Source organism: Penicillium canariense, assembly GCF_028826845.1.
Source record: "Penicillium canariense strain IBT 26290 chromosome Unknown utg000004l_segment0_segment0, whole genome shotgun sequence".
NCBI classification, from domain to species: domain Eukaryota; kingdom Fungi; phylum Ascomycota; class Eurotiomycetes; order Eurotiales; family Aspergillaceae; genus Penicillium; species Penicillium canariense.
The window spans coordinates 666066-682060 of record NW_026622731.1 but is presented as its reverse complement, the minus strand read 5'-3'; the positions used below and the strand labels follow the sequence as shown (position 1 = coordinate 682060).

The following is a 15995-nucleotide window of genomic DNA, read 5'->3' as shown; positions in this document are numbered from 1 at the left end:
TTATTGAATGGACTACATGACAGCGAGGCCGACAAATTCCCAGTCGCTCACATTGGCCCGGTGTCAAGCAGAGTGCCTGAGATGTCTGGAATCTTGCAACAACCCACCAACCCGCCCAGATGCTCACCTGTATGACTCAGATGATGCTGGACCAGCTCTTGAGGTACTATGAAACATGGCCGCTAGGGATATTGTAGACTTGTCTGTCTTGACCTCCATGGAGGATGGACTAACTATCGTGTAGTATGGGTATGCAGGACAAGCCGCACCGCACCGTCTTGCAGCAAGGGCGCAGACTACCACAAGATTTCCAGATCGATACGATCCAGGATTTCAGCCAAACCTGGAACGTCACTGAATCATCTTGCAGCCAACTAATTCAAGTTGCCGGGGCCTCTCATTTGCATGCGCCCGCGGGCGGGTGATTCGCCTCCGTCACGTTGGCGCCCTGCTTTGCGTTAGACTGGAAATCCCGGCCCACCTTCAAAAGGCCCGGCTGCTTCTTCTCCACCTTACACTCTACACACACCTCCCTGCTCTCGCCCCTCCCTTTTCTGCTTCATGCCGCCCTTTAGCCGATCTTCCCCTGCTGTCTATACTGCCCATGTCCGACACCTGTATTGTTTGTTTAGGAGACCTTGGCGAAAGCGCCAGTGATCCCCTCGCCGTCGAGCCCGTGCCAAGACACCATCTCCAGGACCATGCCGACCCAACGGCTAAGGCGCCTGCGCTCGACGACGTGGAGGCTTCGAGTGAAATCGCCCAGTTACTTCCCTGCGGACATATTTTACACAATAATTGCCTGAAGCCCTGGGTAGAAAGGGCAAACAGCTGTCCAATATGTCGGCGCAGCTTCAATATGGTTGAGCTAAGTGACCGGCTTGGAGGTATGTACTTGCTCCCCTTGTTTCGGCCTCAACCTATCTAGGTCTTTGATGTTTCGGAAAGACTCTTATCGCTGACTATTTCGATTTTCTTATAGGGCCTGTGGTTTCATCATATGCCGTCCAAGACCGGATCCAGGTGGCCGAGATCGACCCGTCGATGGTTATCGACTATGTGGAGGACGACTTCACCGACTACCAACCATGCACAATATGTGGAGAGACAGATAACGAGGATGTCCTCCTTCTCTGCGATGGTTGTGACGCGGCCTCGCATTTATACTGCGTTGGATTAGATGAGATTCCCGCTGGGTCATGGTATTGCCAGCAATGTGAGTCCCAACGTGCCTTGGGACCAGCCATGGAGACATCTGCTCGGCCTTCTCGTACATCCGAGCGCCGGTCTCGTCGAACTCGGGGTCAACAGCGTCAGGTGCAGAGCAGGAATCAGATTAACTCACTACACTGGGCCCGAGTATGGCAATCCGTCTGGGACCATCTGAACCTCGACCTGGACTTCCCATTCGACGATGACCGATCGGCTGAGCGCATGATCCAGCAACGCCGTCGCGAGGAGGCGAACCAGCGTGAATTTCTTGCCTGGCAGCGTCGGTTTGAGGTTGCTGAGCGACAGGGTGGTGGTAGTCGCTTTCGGGACACTGCTTCTCTATTTGATATTGAGCCTGCTCGGCCATCACGACCTCGTGTGCCTAGGGAGCCGACGCCCGAACCAGAGTCCCTAGAGGAAATGCGAGCGTGGAATGCTTTCGAAAGGGCTCGTGAGATCGAGAATAATCCGAGCGCCGCTCGCAAGCGCAAGGAACCGACTCTATCACCGTCGCCTGAGCCTACGGAACCACAGCGCAAGCTTAAGCGTCCGCGCACAAGGCGACCCCAAGAACTCGCTGCACTGGCCCAACAGAACGGGGAATCCTCTAGAGCTGCGGGCGTGTATGCCAACGCCAACGCGAGTGCTAGCGCGAACACCCGGCTCAACGGGGATATCACGGCCGAGCCGAGCTTCTTGTCATCCCTTTTGAAAGAAGTGGAAGATGCCTCGGTCACCGAGCGTACAACACCCCGTATGCAATCAGCTCCTACATCAATTGCGCCTACCGACCATGCGACCCCCGGACCTTCTTCTCCATCTATTTCTCCCTCCTCGTCTAATCGCTCCTCCCCTCGACTATCCTCTACAACTCCACCTCCTTTTTCTCGCAGTCGACCTACCTCTCCATTCCAACTCTCTCCTGCCGAGCCTTCTTCACCTTCATTTTCTCCCGAAGTATCATTCTCCGGTAGCCCGATCTCCCCAATTGCCAATCAGGAGAAGCCCTCACCTCAGCGTGATACCAACCGCCCGCGCTCCCGCATTCCGCGGCGAGCCATCCCACTGGCCCATTCTCGCTCGCCAGATTCATCACCCACTCGCCCCGGCCCCTCTTTGGCACTCAAGTCCGCCATCCGCGAGATGGTCAGCACGGCTCTGAAGCCGCACTACCGCTCCAAGACCATCTCCAAAGACCAGTATACCGAGACCAACCGAACCATCTCGCGGATGTTGTATGAGCGCGTCGCAACCGCTGATTCGCTCACTTCAGAAGCCCGCACAGACCTGGAAAATGCTGCCAACTTTGAAGTGCAGAAAACTGTCGGCGCGCTACATAAGAAGAATAAAGAAAACAGGCAGAAGCTGAAGCAGAAACAGCCTATGGCATCTGCATGCTCTGATGGCGAGATACAGTGACTCACTGCTATGATCCGACCTTCCCTCTTTATGGCATATTGTGGCGTTTTGATTTTGACGGTGGATCCGTAGTGGGGCATTTCTGGCCTTTCGCGACGCGATGGGTGCTCAGGTACGCTACGGAATATTATTTGTTTACCTGGCGTTTGATCGGTTCGGTTCCCACCTCATTGGAGATGGAGTCTCTATTGTTCTTGTTCTTTAGCGAGATATGACCTGGGTTCCCTGGTTTTCTCATACCCATGACGTGACGATAGCGACCTGGATTGTTGTTTCCTTCTCTCTACTCCTTCCGTATCTGACGGATTCTGTTCGATATCCTAAACTCTGTTCACATATTGAACTTTGAAGACTTTGCATTGTGATGATCTCTTCTTACCGAGTGCTTGTTCCCCTCTTCTGTAGACAGTTCTAGATGTGCATTTCCAACGACCGTGTATGTTTAGTGACCTCTCACTGGACGAACTCTCTTGACTTTCCAACTATCCTCGTAAGCCTCAAGTCGTCGATCCGCAGTCGCCCTGGAAGTTGTTTTACCCACCCCCAGTCCTTATGCACTAAAGGGTCGTTCAAGACGCGACCCGGCCGTTTGCTCTGTGCCCTTTGTTCGCTAAGTGCCGAGAGACCTTTGTTTGCGCTAAGTCGAGTTGGCCAGGGGCGCCGGAGAGTGTCTTGCTTGCGCCTGTTTCTTTCAATTTCAATTTTGGAAACTCCTTCATCCCTTCAGATGCGCCTCGAAAAATGACCCGACACCATTTATCCTACTGCGACTGCGAGCGGTGCCACCCTTCCAACGAAGTGCTGGAATTTCTCGTGGATGAGCATATCCAGGAACCGCTAGACGCAGAGACTTTATATTCCCGGCGCAAGAAGCAGGAGCTCCGTGTGATAATAGAATTGTGCGTATGGCTACGAGCAGACTCTCAACCTACTCTTCAATTTGGACGATCCGCCCCCACGGATGAAGCGCTCACAGTCGTGCGAAATATATTGAATCGATTCGAAAATCATGGAGATTTCTTCACACATCCGGAAATCCAGATCATATTTTACTGGCGAGATTGCAAAGCCAAGGCTGGAGATCCTATATGTCCAGTGCTATCACTGATGATTGCCGGTATTTTGACGCCTTATGCGGTGGACGAAGAACTTCGGACCCGAGCTACGAAAGCACTTCGCGGTAAACGTCGCGATATTGATCAAAAACGAACCTCCGAGCTTCATCAAGTGGTACGACTCCTAGTTGCAAATGACGCCGCAAAACGAATGTCCGCGGCCCTGGTCCAAGGGACTCTTTTCATCTACGAGCCTTCGAATCATGCAACCGCGCAATTACCTTCCTCCGGACCACCTACCTCTGTCCCATTATCTATTGAGAATTCCGATGGGAACCCTTGTCATTATGAGCCGAACGTCATCGAGACACATGGTCCTCCAGCTCAGAATAATGCGATGGAGATCCGATCGGTGGAGGTGCGAATGCGGCAGCTTGAACACGATAACCGTCTCCTCCGAGACAAGATGGGACGTTTGCGAGATGAACAAGCCCGTCTGCAAGAGAAGCAGCATCTTTTGGAACAGGAACTCATCTATTTGAGGGAAGATAGCCGATGTGCTAAACAATGCCTGAGAGACACGCTGGAGATTCTTAGGAAACCATGGCCCGGCAATGGCGCACAGTGGTAAGCCCCGCGATACAGTGATGAAATAACCGCAAAGCAAAGATGGAAAGGAAGGATAGAACTATATAGATTATTCAACACTATGCATGCTGGAAATGACACGACCGTCTAGAAATGGCAGGTTTCATCTAGATATCTTCTATCTGGAACGACTTGAACGCAGTTTCATATGGCTGGCTGACTTCAAGATGTGCCGGAGGGCCGATTAAGTTGGGCTTTGAGGTCACACTCGCATAACCCTTGCTGTGGAATAGCTCTACAACTGTATCTCGGCCTTTTGAGACTGCATAATCCAACGGAGTAAGATGGCAGAGGTCCTCGTCGCAAGCTGTTTGAGTACTGTGGTCCAGCAAAGCTTCAACTACCTTGCAATGCCCATACTCTGCTGCCCATGATAACGCGGTGCGAGCTTGTATGTCTTTGCGATTAGGATCTGCACCCCTTTGGAGCAGCATTTCGACGATGTCCAGATACCCGTTCCACGCTGCATAGGACAGAGCCGTTTTCCCGTAGAACTTATCTTGGAGATTCGGGTCTGCACCTCCTTCTAGGAGAATGCGGACCATTGACGTGTGCCCACGCTGCGCAGACGCTGATAGCGGTACATAACCGTCCTGATCTTCCGACTCTGGGTCTGCATCCCATTCAAGGAGAACCTGAACGACGTCTTCATATCCTCGTCCAACTGCGACTGCCAAGGGCGCCAGACCTTGCGAATCTTCATTTTCGAAGCTGGCTCCGGCTTCTAGAAGCATTTTAACAAATATGGTCTTTCCGTCTTGTACAGCATAAGCTAAGGCACTCTGCCCAGCCTTGTCTTGGCAATTCAAATCGGGGCCTTTCTGCAACAATGTCTCCACGATCGCCACCCGAGTATTTGTTTCAAATCGACCCCCGAAGCTATGTTGTATGGCGTGGATGAGAGGTGTCTTTCCGTGCTCGTCTTTGCCGTTGACATCGATGCCTTCCCCGAGAAGTAAATCGACGATTGTCTCGTGGCCGCCCCAAATTGCGTAGACTAACGGGGTTCGCCCTTGTCGGTCTTTAGAATCCATGCGAACGCCATGATTCCTCAGGCGAGCAACAACAGATTCACGACCTTGGAGCACCGCATATGATAGGGGTGTTCGGCCGTCGATGTCTGTGCAGTTCGGATTTGCTCCCATCCCCAGGAGGAGCTCGACCGCTCCGTCGCGACCTATCTCGGCCATCCACGATAGAGGTGTTCGTTGCAGTCCATCATGGATGTCAACTGTGAGTTCCTCGATAGCAATCGCTTTGGCAGCTTCATCCAACCCAAGATAAGCTGCAAGGTGTAGCCCTCTGATTTCTTGGATCATGCGTTGACTGGCATTTCGTGGCTCGTTTTCTATTAGCAGGGCCTGGGAACAAGCGGTGACGAGCTGTTTGTCGCTAAGAAGACCCATCGCCAACTCTAACTGCATGTCCTGGCTCTTGATATGGTACGACCAGTTAAGCGCCGAGTAGGAATATAGCGGGTATTCGTCGAGGCGTGATTCAAATTCCTCTGGGGAGGGGGTGAATCCACTCTGAAAAGCATCAAAGGCCAGATAGGTAACACAGGAAGCACCGAGCAAATAATGAGCATCTGGAAACAGTGTAGCCCAATTGTTTGTCAGGTACTCCTGAGTGGTGTAGTGGGCCAATCTCACTACATGACTTTGCTCGTCAATTGCCACCAGTCCAGCGCAGACGGAGACGATATCCTGTATTTCGGGGAGATTTTCTTCATCTAGGCAGGGCTCGCCAATCTCGATACCGAGAGCATGTTGTAGCTCAAGGGGGGTCAAAGGCCGCGCTGCACAGACGATCCATGAAAGAGCGTCTTTTGCAGTTTTGCTTTGGTCTGGCATTTGACTCTCAATCCTCTTGATGGCCTCTTCATAAGCGGCATCTAGTCCTGCCGGGAGAGTGTGGAGTTCGTTTATAATTTTCTTGGGAGACATCTTCCCTTGAAGAGAATCGAGATGTAGCCGCGCAAGCAGGAACCTATTCAAGTCAGTCTATCAACAGCATTTCCTGTCCAATAGCGTCCTCACATTCCATCTACCGCCTGTGAAATATGAAGAATAATCTCCTCTTGCAAGTCCACTCTCTGCTGGACAAAATTCGGGAGGATATTCATCTGGCCCCGTAGAAACCTTTCGATGTCCCCAGGATCCGCTCGGATCTTCACACACGGATTCCTGTGAAATTTGACAGCAATGTCCGGATAATCTCTTGAGGTGGCGAGGAATCCCACATTATGACTCTTCTGAAGCCCGAAGATGTTGTCGAGGAGGGTCATTAGAGTTCCACTAGAAAGCCGACACTCGTCAAGTGCATCGACCACGATAAACGTTTTTGAAAGCCTCGAGGCCGCCACGCCGAGCAGTTCGATGAGCTCACCGAGTGACGCTCGCGTTTTGGTTTCCAAGTGATCATCATAAAGGTCTTCAAGGGGTTCTGGAATGACCGGTAGTCGGTGGACTAGCTGTTTGAGAAGACACCCAAGGATCGCTTCCAGGGTCACTCTCTCACGGAAATCACAATAGAAAAAGGACAACCCAATACTCCTATCTGGCCCAAAGCGTCGTTGTAGCTCATCCACTATCGTTGATGCCAGTAGAGTCTTGCCTGCACCTGGAATACCTGGGCAGAAGAGAGTGCGCTGGTCTTTGACAGTGTGCTGGGACTGCTCAATCCATTGTTGAAAGCACTGGGTTTCGAGAAACCATTGACCAGTGCCTTGTTGTCGGCCACGCCGAAGATCAGCTTGTTTGGCTGCGGGATTGATTGGAGAGAGCCAGTCAAATATCTTCTCTATCTTTTCCTGGTCTTGATGACGAACAAGATACTCGACTCTTTGGTTGGTGAAATGTACTAGAGCCCTGGTTTGAAAGGCCGTATGACTGGAGAACTATCAGCGGTGGCCTCATACCGAGGCATGGACGTGTATACCTGTTGATTCCGGTTAACAGCAAATTTAGTGCGTCAGTGCTTGCGTTTATGCGTGAGCGGAAATCGTCGATCTCTCCTTGGTCCCATTTCAATCCCTTCCAGACGCGAATACTAAATCCTTTCAGGCTGTGAGACTTGCGATCACCCGCCAGCTCTTGGTACTTATCGAGCGTTTGGCCGACTTCCTCCAATACACCCAGACAGGTTCGGGAGACGCTATTAAGGCTCTTCAGTTGTGGCATGTCCAGGCTTTCTTCAGGTTCATAATCATCAATGTCTCGGAGAACATTTGAAAGTGTTTTCACACTATTTACGTGTTAACATCCTCTATGCCCATCTCTGGACCTCTCACTCACTCCTCTGTTATAGCCCGGAATTGCACCGGCGCATCTTTAAATCGTTTTCGCACTCGATTTGCCAGGTCCACAAGTGCAATAAAGTCACTAGCACCAAAGTTGAGACTCATTTTGTGGCCTATAATCACAACGATTGAGCCCAAGCCGATGATGGGATCGCGGGATGCTGGCGCGGGGTTCTTCAGCTTATTGATGAGCCTGAGTTGTTACGGGGCGGAAGCCACCACCCTGATAGGCTATGAGTGAATCCAGTTACAGGAGTGTGCAAAACCAGCTTCACCGTTTTACTCTTGATGTCAGGAACCAAGGGCAAATACGCCCGATTTTGAGCGAAAACAGGGGAACCGAGCAGAGTCGTGCGAAGGAAAGCAGCGCAGACTGCACTCGAGTGCTCAGAGAGGGATCGCAAAGGATCGGCTAGTTTGTATTGGAGGCAAATAGGACGGGGGACGGTGAAGTCAGTGGCAAAAATGTCTCATTATTAAAGCGCGCATAGGGGAAGGGTGATGAGAAAGGAGGAAAGGTGAGAGAAGTAATACCTAATGAGAAGTTGAGGCGGCGATTGAGGGGATGAACTGAACCAAAATATACACGCTAAATTGCATCACGTGCATAGCTTCTATCTTTCATCGTCACTCTTGTTACTCCTCACGATTTTCTAGAAAGCGTGGTGTATACCATGCGCCCCCCTCTCGCGGGTCACCCCCGAAAGCATCTCGAGAGGACTATGCTCAATTTCCGGATTTGGTGGGACAACAAGCTCCAGCATCACCTGCTCATACACTGCACTACAGAGCTTCCGCATACAATTCGCTAGTATGTATAGAGGCCGCTGTATTTTTCCTACAACGCATCATAAATTTGAATTGTTGGTTATTGATATGGTGCACTGGTGCTCAACCACATAAGGTGATCTGAGTCAGTACAAGGGCGCACCTCATGGCGCGCCCTCAGAGCGACCCCTAATCATACTACTCCAGTAGGTACCGGTCCTCCCGGTCATACGACACAAGACCGTCGAAACAGCACAAAAGCCACCAACATAAGGATGCTGTTTGCGAGACCTAATGTGTCTATGAAGAGACTCCCACGCAGACTCCATATCCAAGCCCCATTGAGGAGCAATCACTTCCAACCTCTTGGTTCCATTCGTAGAAAGTACTCGGGGATATGTCTGCCCCGTCCGCGATGCTTTGACACGTATCCCCGTCTACTACCACATGCCACTCATCAAACGTATCGATGATTCCTGGTTGTGCAGTTACTGATGCACCTGCGGAGGTCGATGTGGCTGTTTTTACGTATTGCCCGTCTGAAATCATCGTAATTTATGAAACGGGTCGGTTAGCGGTAATCCAGGATCATGCCAACTCTTCGAATGTCAGGGCACCCCTTTTTCCTTCCTCTGTCTTGCTCTCACTTCTTGATGAGACTGAGATCAATACACCAGTCTCAAATGGGTCTATCCAGTCAATCAGTATTATCAGTCATAGTCTGTCGACAAATTACCCGCCGCACAGCTACCTACGCGCTATCCGTGCAACACCCTTTACTCGGAAGAGCGTGGAGAACGGGAATCCATGTGAACTCGCCATCGAATGTGACGGCTAGTTTTCAGCGAGCTCGAGGCGTTCATCTGGTTTCCAATGTGGTAGAGGAGCAAAAATATCGACGGGTGCGGCTGGGAGTCGGGTTGGATCTCGAAAATGCATTTCAAACCTTGTTGTTTTTCATGAAGAATCCAGCTATTGCCGGTCAGCTTCGCCAGCTAGAAGTGTACGGGAGTATAGATGTGCTGTCTGATGGTGATTTCGACTTCAATATCCCACCCAAGGAGCCTCGACAGCTCGGTCTTGATGATCTTGACAGACTGAAAATGACCATCAAGAAAGCTGGGTTTACAGAAGGAAATGAGGCGCAAATTTTGCAGCATATACTGCTGCAAAATCCCGAAGGACGAGATATGTACGTGACTCAACCTTGTCCTTGACCGAACTAGCTTGTAAATGATTGACTAATCGACCTGCTAGACGTGGATCCCACCGTTTAGCCAATACTGCATTTAAGCAAGCCATCGCAGCGCTCTTGATTACTATCTCACCGAACCTGGAGTCCCTTTCAGTCTGTCCTGTTGGAGAATATTGCCGCCACATCAAAGGATATGCTTTACTGTCATTATTCCGTCGTGCAAACACGGCCCGAAGCGCACTTCCTTATCTCCAGAACCTCAAAGAGATCATTTTCCTTCCCGACAACTGCTCAACGGGTAATGATGGCTTCCATTACAATATATGTGAGAATGATCATGATCGATTGAATCTTGTCCGACGACTCCCCGCTTTGGAATCTGTTTCTTTCATGATAGCTTCATGGAACAATGAGGCTGGGAATCCTCCGCCGCCGAAATCGGCGAATTATAGCGATATCAGCTTTACGCACTCGAATATCGTGGAGGCTGATTTGTGTTATATCATTGATTCTTCGAAGGCGTTGCGAAAATTCACATACACTATTGGTGGGCGTGCGTATCCAGAAGGAGGCAAGGCCCTTGTTGACCTTTCAACACTTATAAGATCTCTCTGGAGACACCGCCATACTTTAGAAGAGCTTGATCTTGACGTTGAGGATAATCTCTCATGGGGAGAGATCTATGGAGTGGATGGTGTGAAACCTCATGAGCAGATATACGATGACGAGTACCTGCAGTATGAAGAATTATGGGAAGGTGAGATGGCCGAGCTCGATACGAGTCTCGAAACGGTACCGTCAGATATTTCTCTGATGGATTTCCCTAAATTGAAATACCTGAGTCTAGGTGTTCATACACTTTGCTTTCTAGCGCGGGGTATAGGCCCTAATCGACACGGTGCGGAATCAATCTCTCTTTTGGACAGGTTGCCAGGCTCTTTACAAAGTCTACGACTTTATGGGAAGGGGGAAGAGGGTGATCCACTGCTTGACCGTGGAAAACATCAGCCAGATTTGGATGTTGATGCTCTCTTGGAGACGCTGGTGGCGGAGAAAGACGAGAAACGGCCAGGATTGAAAACGATAGAAGGGCTTGACCCTATCATTCCACGAGCAAAGGAGGTTCCTGACCATGCCTATGCGGATGGCGATCATCCACTTCTTTGGAAGGAGCCCGAGGATTGGCTAGGTTGATAGGTAAAGCACTGAGTATTCTAAGTGATATTCCGATAGTCAACCAATCAATCAAAGCAATTTCGGCGCCGGGCACCAAGGCTTCCATCGCGGTGCATTTGCATGCTTCTAAAATCCCGGAATCCCGGAAACCGTCACCATGTCCGACCCGGCGAGGAACTTTCGTATTATTCAATCCGACTCATCGATGCCTTGCCCAAAAGAATAGGCGCTAGCCGGAAAGCAGGGTCAAGATGGTCGAATTTATGCATGTGTATAGCTTATAAATTATGTTTTGCCTTATGGCTTCTATAGCCGCCGCACTTTGATGTAGACCACTTTCCGATATGATCTGAAGTCACCAGGTTTGCTCTGTTCTTCCCCTCTCTCTTCTCGTGAGGCATTAAATTCCGGCAGCTTGATAATCAGGAGAGGGTTAGGTAGGAAGGGAAAGCTGACAAGGAGGAACTAGCCCTGGTTACCCTTGTCTGAATAGGCGTATTGCTACCTATTTGGCCGATACTCGGTTATTACAAAGCCTAAGTTCGCGCATAAACTAGAAATATATACAAAAACATAAGAGAAGTGGGCATTTAATGAAAAAGCCCGTTATTAGTGGTAAGTTACACTCTACATATTTAGACAACTACTATAATGTCGGCTCGGCGTAAAAGTCCCAGTGCCGTAACGCACCGTGTGTGAAGATGGAGTTGCAACACTAGAAGAAGTACTATGAAATTAAACATATTACCCCTGCAGGAGCTTGTCTTTGTATTGTTGAATGAAACGGCGAGATCAGAAGATGTTTAGTATGAGATTCTCATTCAGCAAGTAGCACATGACATGTCACCTGATGGCGGGGCTATGTTGAAGTGTCAAGACTGCCCCTTGGATGCCCTGTTCCCCGCATGGTTCCTGAACCCCATCGAGTATCTTCTATCATTGTGATCATGGGAGCCACGCTATCATTCGGTGAATCGAATTATGGATCTCAGGTCGCGATCAATCACGGCCAAATCATTAACCAGGTCTATCAACCAAGTGGGTCGCGAGTCGTTAGTCGTTACATAGGATGGACCGTGCTGACTCTTAGTTTTAGATCTCGATGACAAGTTGCGTGTAGTGCATGGGGCAGCTTTTGATTCATATGTGGATCAGCATGAAGATGAATGCTTCCCCGGCACTAGAACCGATATCCTTCGTCAAATTAAAGATTGGGCTTCATCACCGCAGGGAAGATGCATCTTTTGGTTAAATGGAATGGCCGGGACAGGGAAGTCTACTATCTCCCGGACCATAGCTCAAGCATTCAGAATGGAAGGCCAATTGGGCGCTAGTTTCTTCTTCCAAAGAGGCGAAGGTGATCGCGGGAATGCAACGAGGTTCTTCACGACTGTGGCTAACCAGCTTATGGCCCACATACCTGAGTTGCGCCCTTTGATCCAAAAAGTTCTCCAAAATGACCCAAATATTTCCACGAAGTCCCTTAGCGAACAATTCAAGCAGCTTATCCTTCAACCTTTGGGCGAGATAGCTCAAACAGTCCCACAAGTACAGAGGGTGGTCGTCGTGGTCGATGCATTAGATGAGTGCGCACCTGAGCAGGACGTGAGGATGCTTCTCCACTTATTACCTCAGATCAAGAAATCACCTGTTATCCAAATACGAATCTTTGTCACTAGCAGACCAGAGTTGCCGATCCGTCTTGGTTTTCGAAAGATATCACAGGTGGAGTATCAGGACATCATTCTTCACAATATTCCGAGACCCGTGATCGAACATGACATGTCAATATTCATACATCACAAACTCATGACAATACGGGAGGAGCATGATTTGCCTAGCTTATGGCCTGACCAGAAAAGCATCCGAGCTCTGATACAGATGGCAGTCCCGTTGTTTATCTTCGCGACTACTATATGCCGGTTTATCGCAGACCATAACTGGGACCCAGAAGAGCGACTCAACAAGGTGCTGGAATACCAAAATCTGAGCCTAAGTTCCAAGCTAGATGGTACCTACCTCCCTATCTTAGACCAGCTTCTTATCGACGTGGATGGTATGACCGAAAAGCAAGAACTGATTTCAGATTTTCAACGCATTATTGGGGCTATTATTCTCCTCTTCGAACCGCTCTCTCTTGAAGCACTTGCGAAAATGCTTGATATCCCCGAATCAAAAATTTGCGTCCGATTAAAGTCATTGCACTCCGTTCTTCACATACCAGAAAATAAGACCAGTCCTGTGAGAATGTTACATCTATCATTTCGAGATTTTCTAGTTGACTCCAACGCTTGTGATAAGACACCGTTCTATGTGGACGAGAATCAAACACATCAACAATTGACCACAAGATGCCTTGCTGTATGTCGCAGCATGAGGAAAAATATGTGTGCGCTATCGAGTGACGGAATTCGACGAGTGGATATTTGTCCCAAAGCTATCAATCATTATCTCTCTCCAGAACTACAATACGCCTGTCGCTATTGGGCGTACCATCTTATAGAAATTAAGGACGTGGATTCTATGATAGATGAAGCACTTATATTTCTCCAGAAGCACTTTTTGCACTGGGTTGAAGGAATGAGCCTACTAGGTCTTATCTCGGAAGTACTAGGGAGTCTTGATCATCTCCAATCGGCTATACCGGTAAGTGGGGTAGAGTTCCATCAATTATTTATACTAATAAGTTTAGGACCACAAACATTCTGGCATGTCGGCTTTTCTTCAAGATGCAAAGCGCTTTATACGTAAGAATCGTCAGATAGCGGATGAGGCGCCTCTTCAGCTCTATTGTGCAGGACTTATATTTGCCCCTCAAAAATCAATAATACGCAAAGAGTTCGAATCAGAGCTTCCCAACTGGATATACCAAGTTCCTGAGATCAACAAAAACTGGAGTGCAGAATTACAGGCTCTCGAGAGCCAGTCCAACTCGGTCCACTGGGTAGCCAACTCGGTCCACTCGGTAGTAAGCTCTGTCCACTCGGTAGCCCTCTCGCCTGACGGCCGGATACTAGCGTCCAGCTCTGGCGATCAGACAGTGCGGCTCTGGGATACGGCGACAGGCGGCTTGCAACAAACTCTTGAGGGCCATCGAGTCTACCTATCTCAGTAGCCTTCTCACCTGACGGCCTGCTACTCGCGTCTAGCGATGAGATAGTACGGCTCTGGGACACGGCGACGGGAGCCCTGCAGCAGACTCTTGAGGGCCATTCGAACACAGTCGACTTAGTAGCCAACTCGCTCCATTCGGTGACTTTCTCGCCCGATGGCCGGATACTAGCGTCCGGCGCTAACGATAAGACAGTGCGGCTCTGGAACACGGTGACAGGCGGCCTGCAACAGACTCTCGAGGGCCATTCGGGCTCAGTCTACTCGGTGGCCTTCTCGCCCGACGGCCGGCTACTAGCGTCCGGCTCTCGGGATCTGACAGTACGGCTCTGGAATACAGCCACGGGCGGCCTACAACAGACTCTCGAGGGCCATTTCGAGCTAGTCAGCTCGGTGACCTTCTCGCCTAACGGCCGGCTATTAGCGTCCGGCTCTTGGGATCATATAGTACAGCTCTGGGATACAGCGATAGGCGGCCTACAGTATACTCTTAAGGGCCATTCGGGCCCGGTCAGCTCGGTGGCTTTCTCGCCAGACGGCCGGCTGCTAGCTTCGGGCTCTTACGATAGTACAGTACGGCTCTGGGATTCAACAATAAGCGGCCTACAACAGACTCTCGAGGGCCATTCGGACCCAGTCCAATCGGTAGCCTTCTCGCCTAACGGCCAGCTACTAGCGTCCGGCTCTTGGGATTATATAGTACGGCTCTGGGATCCAGCCACGGGCGACCTACAGCAGACTCTCGAGGGCCATTCGGACACAGTCCACTTAGTAGCCTTCTCGCCCGACGGCGGGCTACTTGCGTCTAGTTCTTGGGACCACACAATACGGCTCTGGAATATAGCGACGGGCGGCCTACAACAGACTCTCAAGGGCCATTCGACTATTATCTCGATAGCCTTCTCGCCCGACGGCCGACTACTAGCGTCCAGCTCTGGCGATAAGATATTACGGCTCTGGGACACAGCGACGGGAGCGCTACAACAGACTCTTAAGGGACATTCGAGTATAGTTTTCTCAGTAGCCTTCTCGCCCGACGGTCGGCTACTAGCGTCCGGCTCTAGCGATGAGACAGTGCGGCTCTGGGACACAGCCATAGGCGGCCTGCAACAGACTCTCGAGGGCCATTCGAGTATAGTTTTCTCAGTAGCCTTCTCGCCCGACTGTCGGCTACTAGCGTCCGGCTCTAGCGATAAGACAGTGCGGCTCTGGGACATACCGACGGGTAACCTACAAGCGACTCTAGATACAGAGGGAACTGTCACCAAACTCAAATTTTCCCGAGATGGTTCAAATCTAATCACAAACCTTGGCACCTTTGGTTTTCAGTCCAGGCATATAAAGCATGCTGCTAATGCATTTTTTAAGACTCCGGCGATCTCTATTGAGCAAGGACAGTGGATTAACATGAACGGCAAAAATATATTATGGCTTCATCCTGAGTTTCGGCCTAGCTGTTCCGCGATTCATGGAGATTCAATTGCCCTGGGACACGATTCAGGGCGGATTTCTTTCCTACGATTTCGTCTATAGCACGCGTCAATGATTTCAATTTTCATTTCTCTCCCTATTTTCTAATCTCCCTGTAAAAGAAAGGGTTAGGAGAGAAATAGAATCCACATCACCCTTGGCAGTGGGAGAATCAAGCGAAGAGAGCAAAATGGTGATGCTGGCTTTGCGCTTTAGTACTCGCAGCCCCTCGTTCCACAACCTCCGGGAGAGCGACAAAATTTGTCCGAAGTTAACCCTAAATTTCACATAGTTTCATAAAAGTGCTGAAGTTTTGGGTGATAAAGAAGAAAGAAATGCATCCGGACGGCCTCAAAAGTGGTTCCGAATTGAAAATTTTCGGTCTATTGTCGTAATCAACTCAGCACCAAGAGATGCCAAAAACGAACTAATTACTGACGAGGGAAGTTTCCATCTCTAAGGCCAAAAGTCTAGATAGTTATAGAAGTACCTGCACGTTTAGAAACTGGAAACAGGGGCTCCAAGTAATGGAAAGCGACGGTCTTGATACCACTCCGAGCCTGTTACGAGTCTTCGTGCATCTGGCACTGAGTAAATCACATAGTTCTCAGCGGGGTCTGGTTGCGCGGTGCAACTCCGA

General features: G+C 50.0%; 5 protein-coding genes across 5 annotated transcripts; 4 read left to right on the top strand and 1 right to left on the bottom strand.

The window, feature by feature from the left end:
- Positions 1-604: 604 nt before the first annotated feature.
- On the top strand, positions 605-2631 carry N7482_006582 (putative PHD and RING finger domain protein; the record flags this gene model as incomplete). Its single annotated transcript, XM_056688707.1, has 2 exons — positions 605-887; positions 983-2631. The coding sequence occupies 2 exons, from the start codon at positions 605-607 to the stop codon at positions 2629-2631; spliced, it is 1932 nt and encodes a 643-aa protein (XP_056541136.1).
- Positions 2632-3372: 741 nt separating this feature from the next.
- Positions 3373-4317, top strand: N7482_006581 (uncharacterized protein; the record flags this gene model as incomplete). Its single annotated transcript, XM_056688706.1, has 1 exon — positions 3373-4317. One exon carries the CDS (start codon positions 3373-3375, stop codon positions 4315-4317), a length of 945 nt encoding a protein of 314 aa, XP_056541135.1.
- A 124-nt stretch (positions 4318-4441) lies between these two features.
- Positions 4442-7740, bottom strand: N7482_006580 (ankyrin repeat domain-containing protein; the record flags this gene model as incomplete). The annotated part of the gene is made up of 4 exons (XM_056688705.1): positions 4442-6323; positions 6374-7225; positions 7275-7580; positions 7631-7740. 4 exons carry the CDS (start codon positions 7738-7740, stop codon positions 4442-4444), a joined length of 3150 nt encoding a protein of 1049 aa, XP_056541134.1.
- Positions 7741-9086: 1346 nt separating this feature from the next.
- Positions 9087-10792, top strand: N7482_006579 (uncharacterized protein; the record flags this gene model as incomplete). The annotated part of the gene is made up of 2 exons (XM_056688704.1): positions 9087-9595; positions 9661-10792. 2 exons carry the CDS (start codon positions 9087-9089, stop codon positions 10790-10792), a joined length of 1641 nt encoding a protein of 546 aa, XP_056541133.1.
- A 929-nt stretch (positions 10793-11721) lies between these two features.
- Positions 11722-15418, top strand: N7482_006578 (WD40 repeat domain-containing protein; the record flags this gene model as incomplete). The annotated part of the gene is made up of 4 exons (XM_056688703.1): positions 11722-11812; positions 11871-13420; positions 13467-13885; positions 13924-15418. 4 exons carry the CDS (start codon positions 11722-11724, stop codon positions 15416-15418), a joined length of 3555 nt encoding a protein of 1184 aa, XP_056541132.1.
- Positions 15419-15995: the final 577 nt, after the last annotated feature.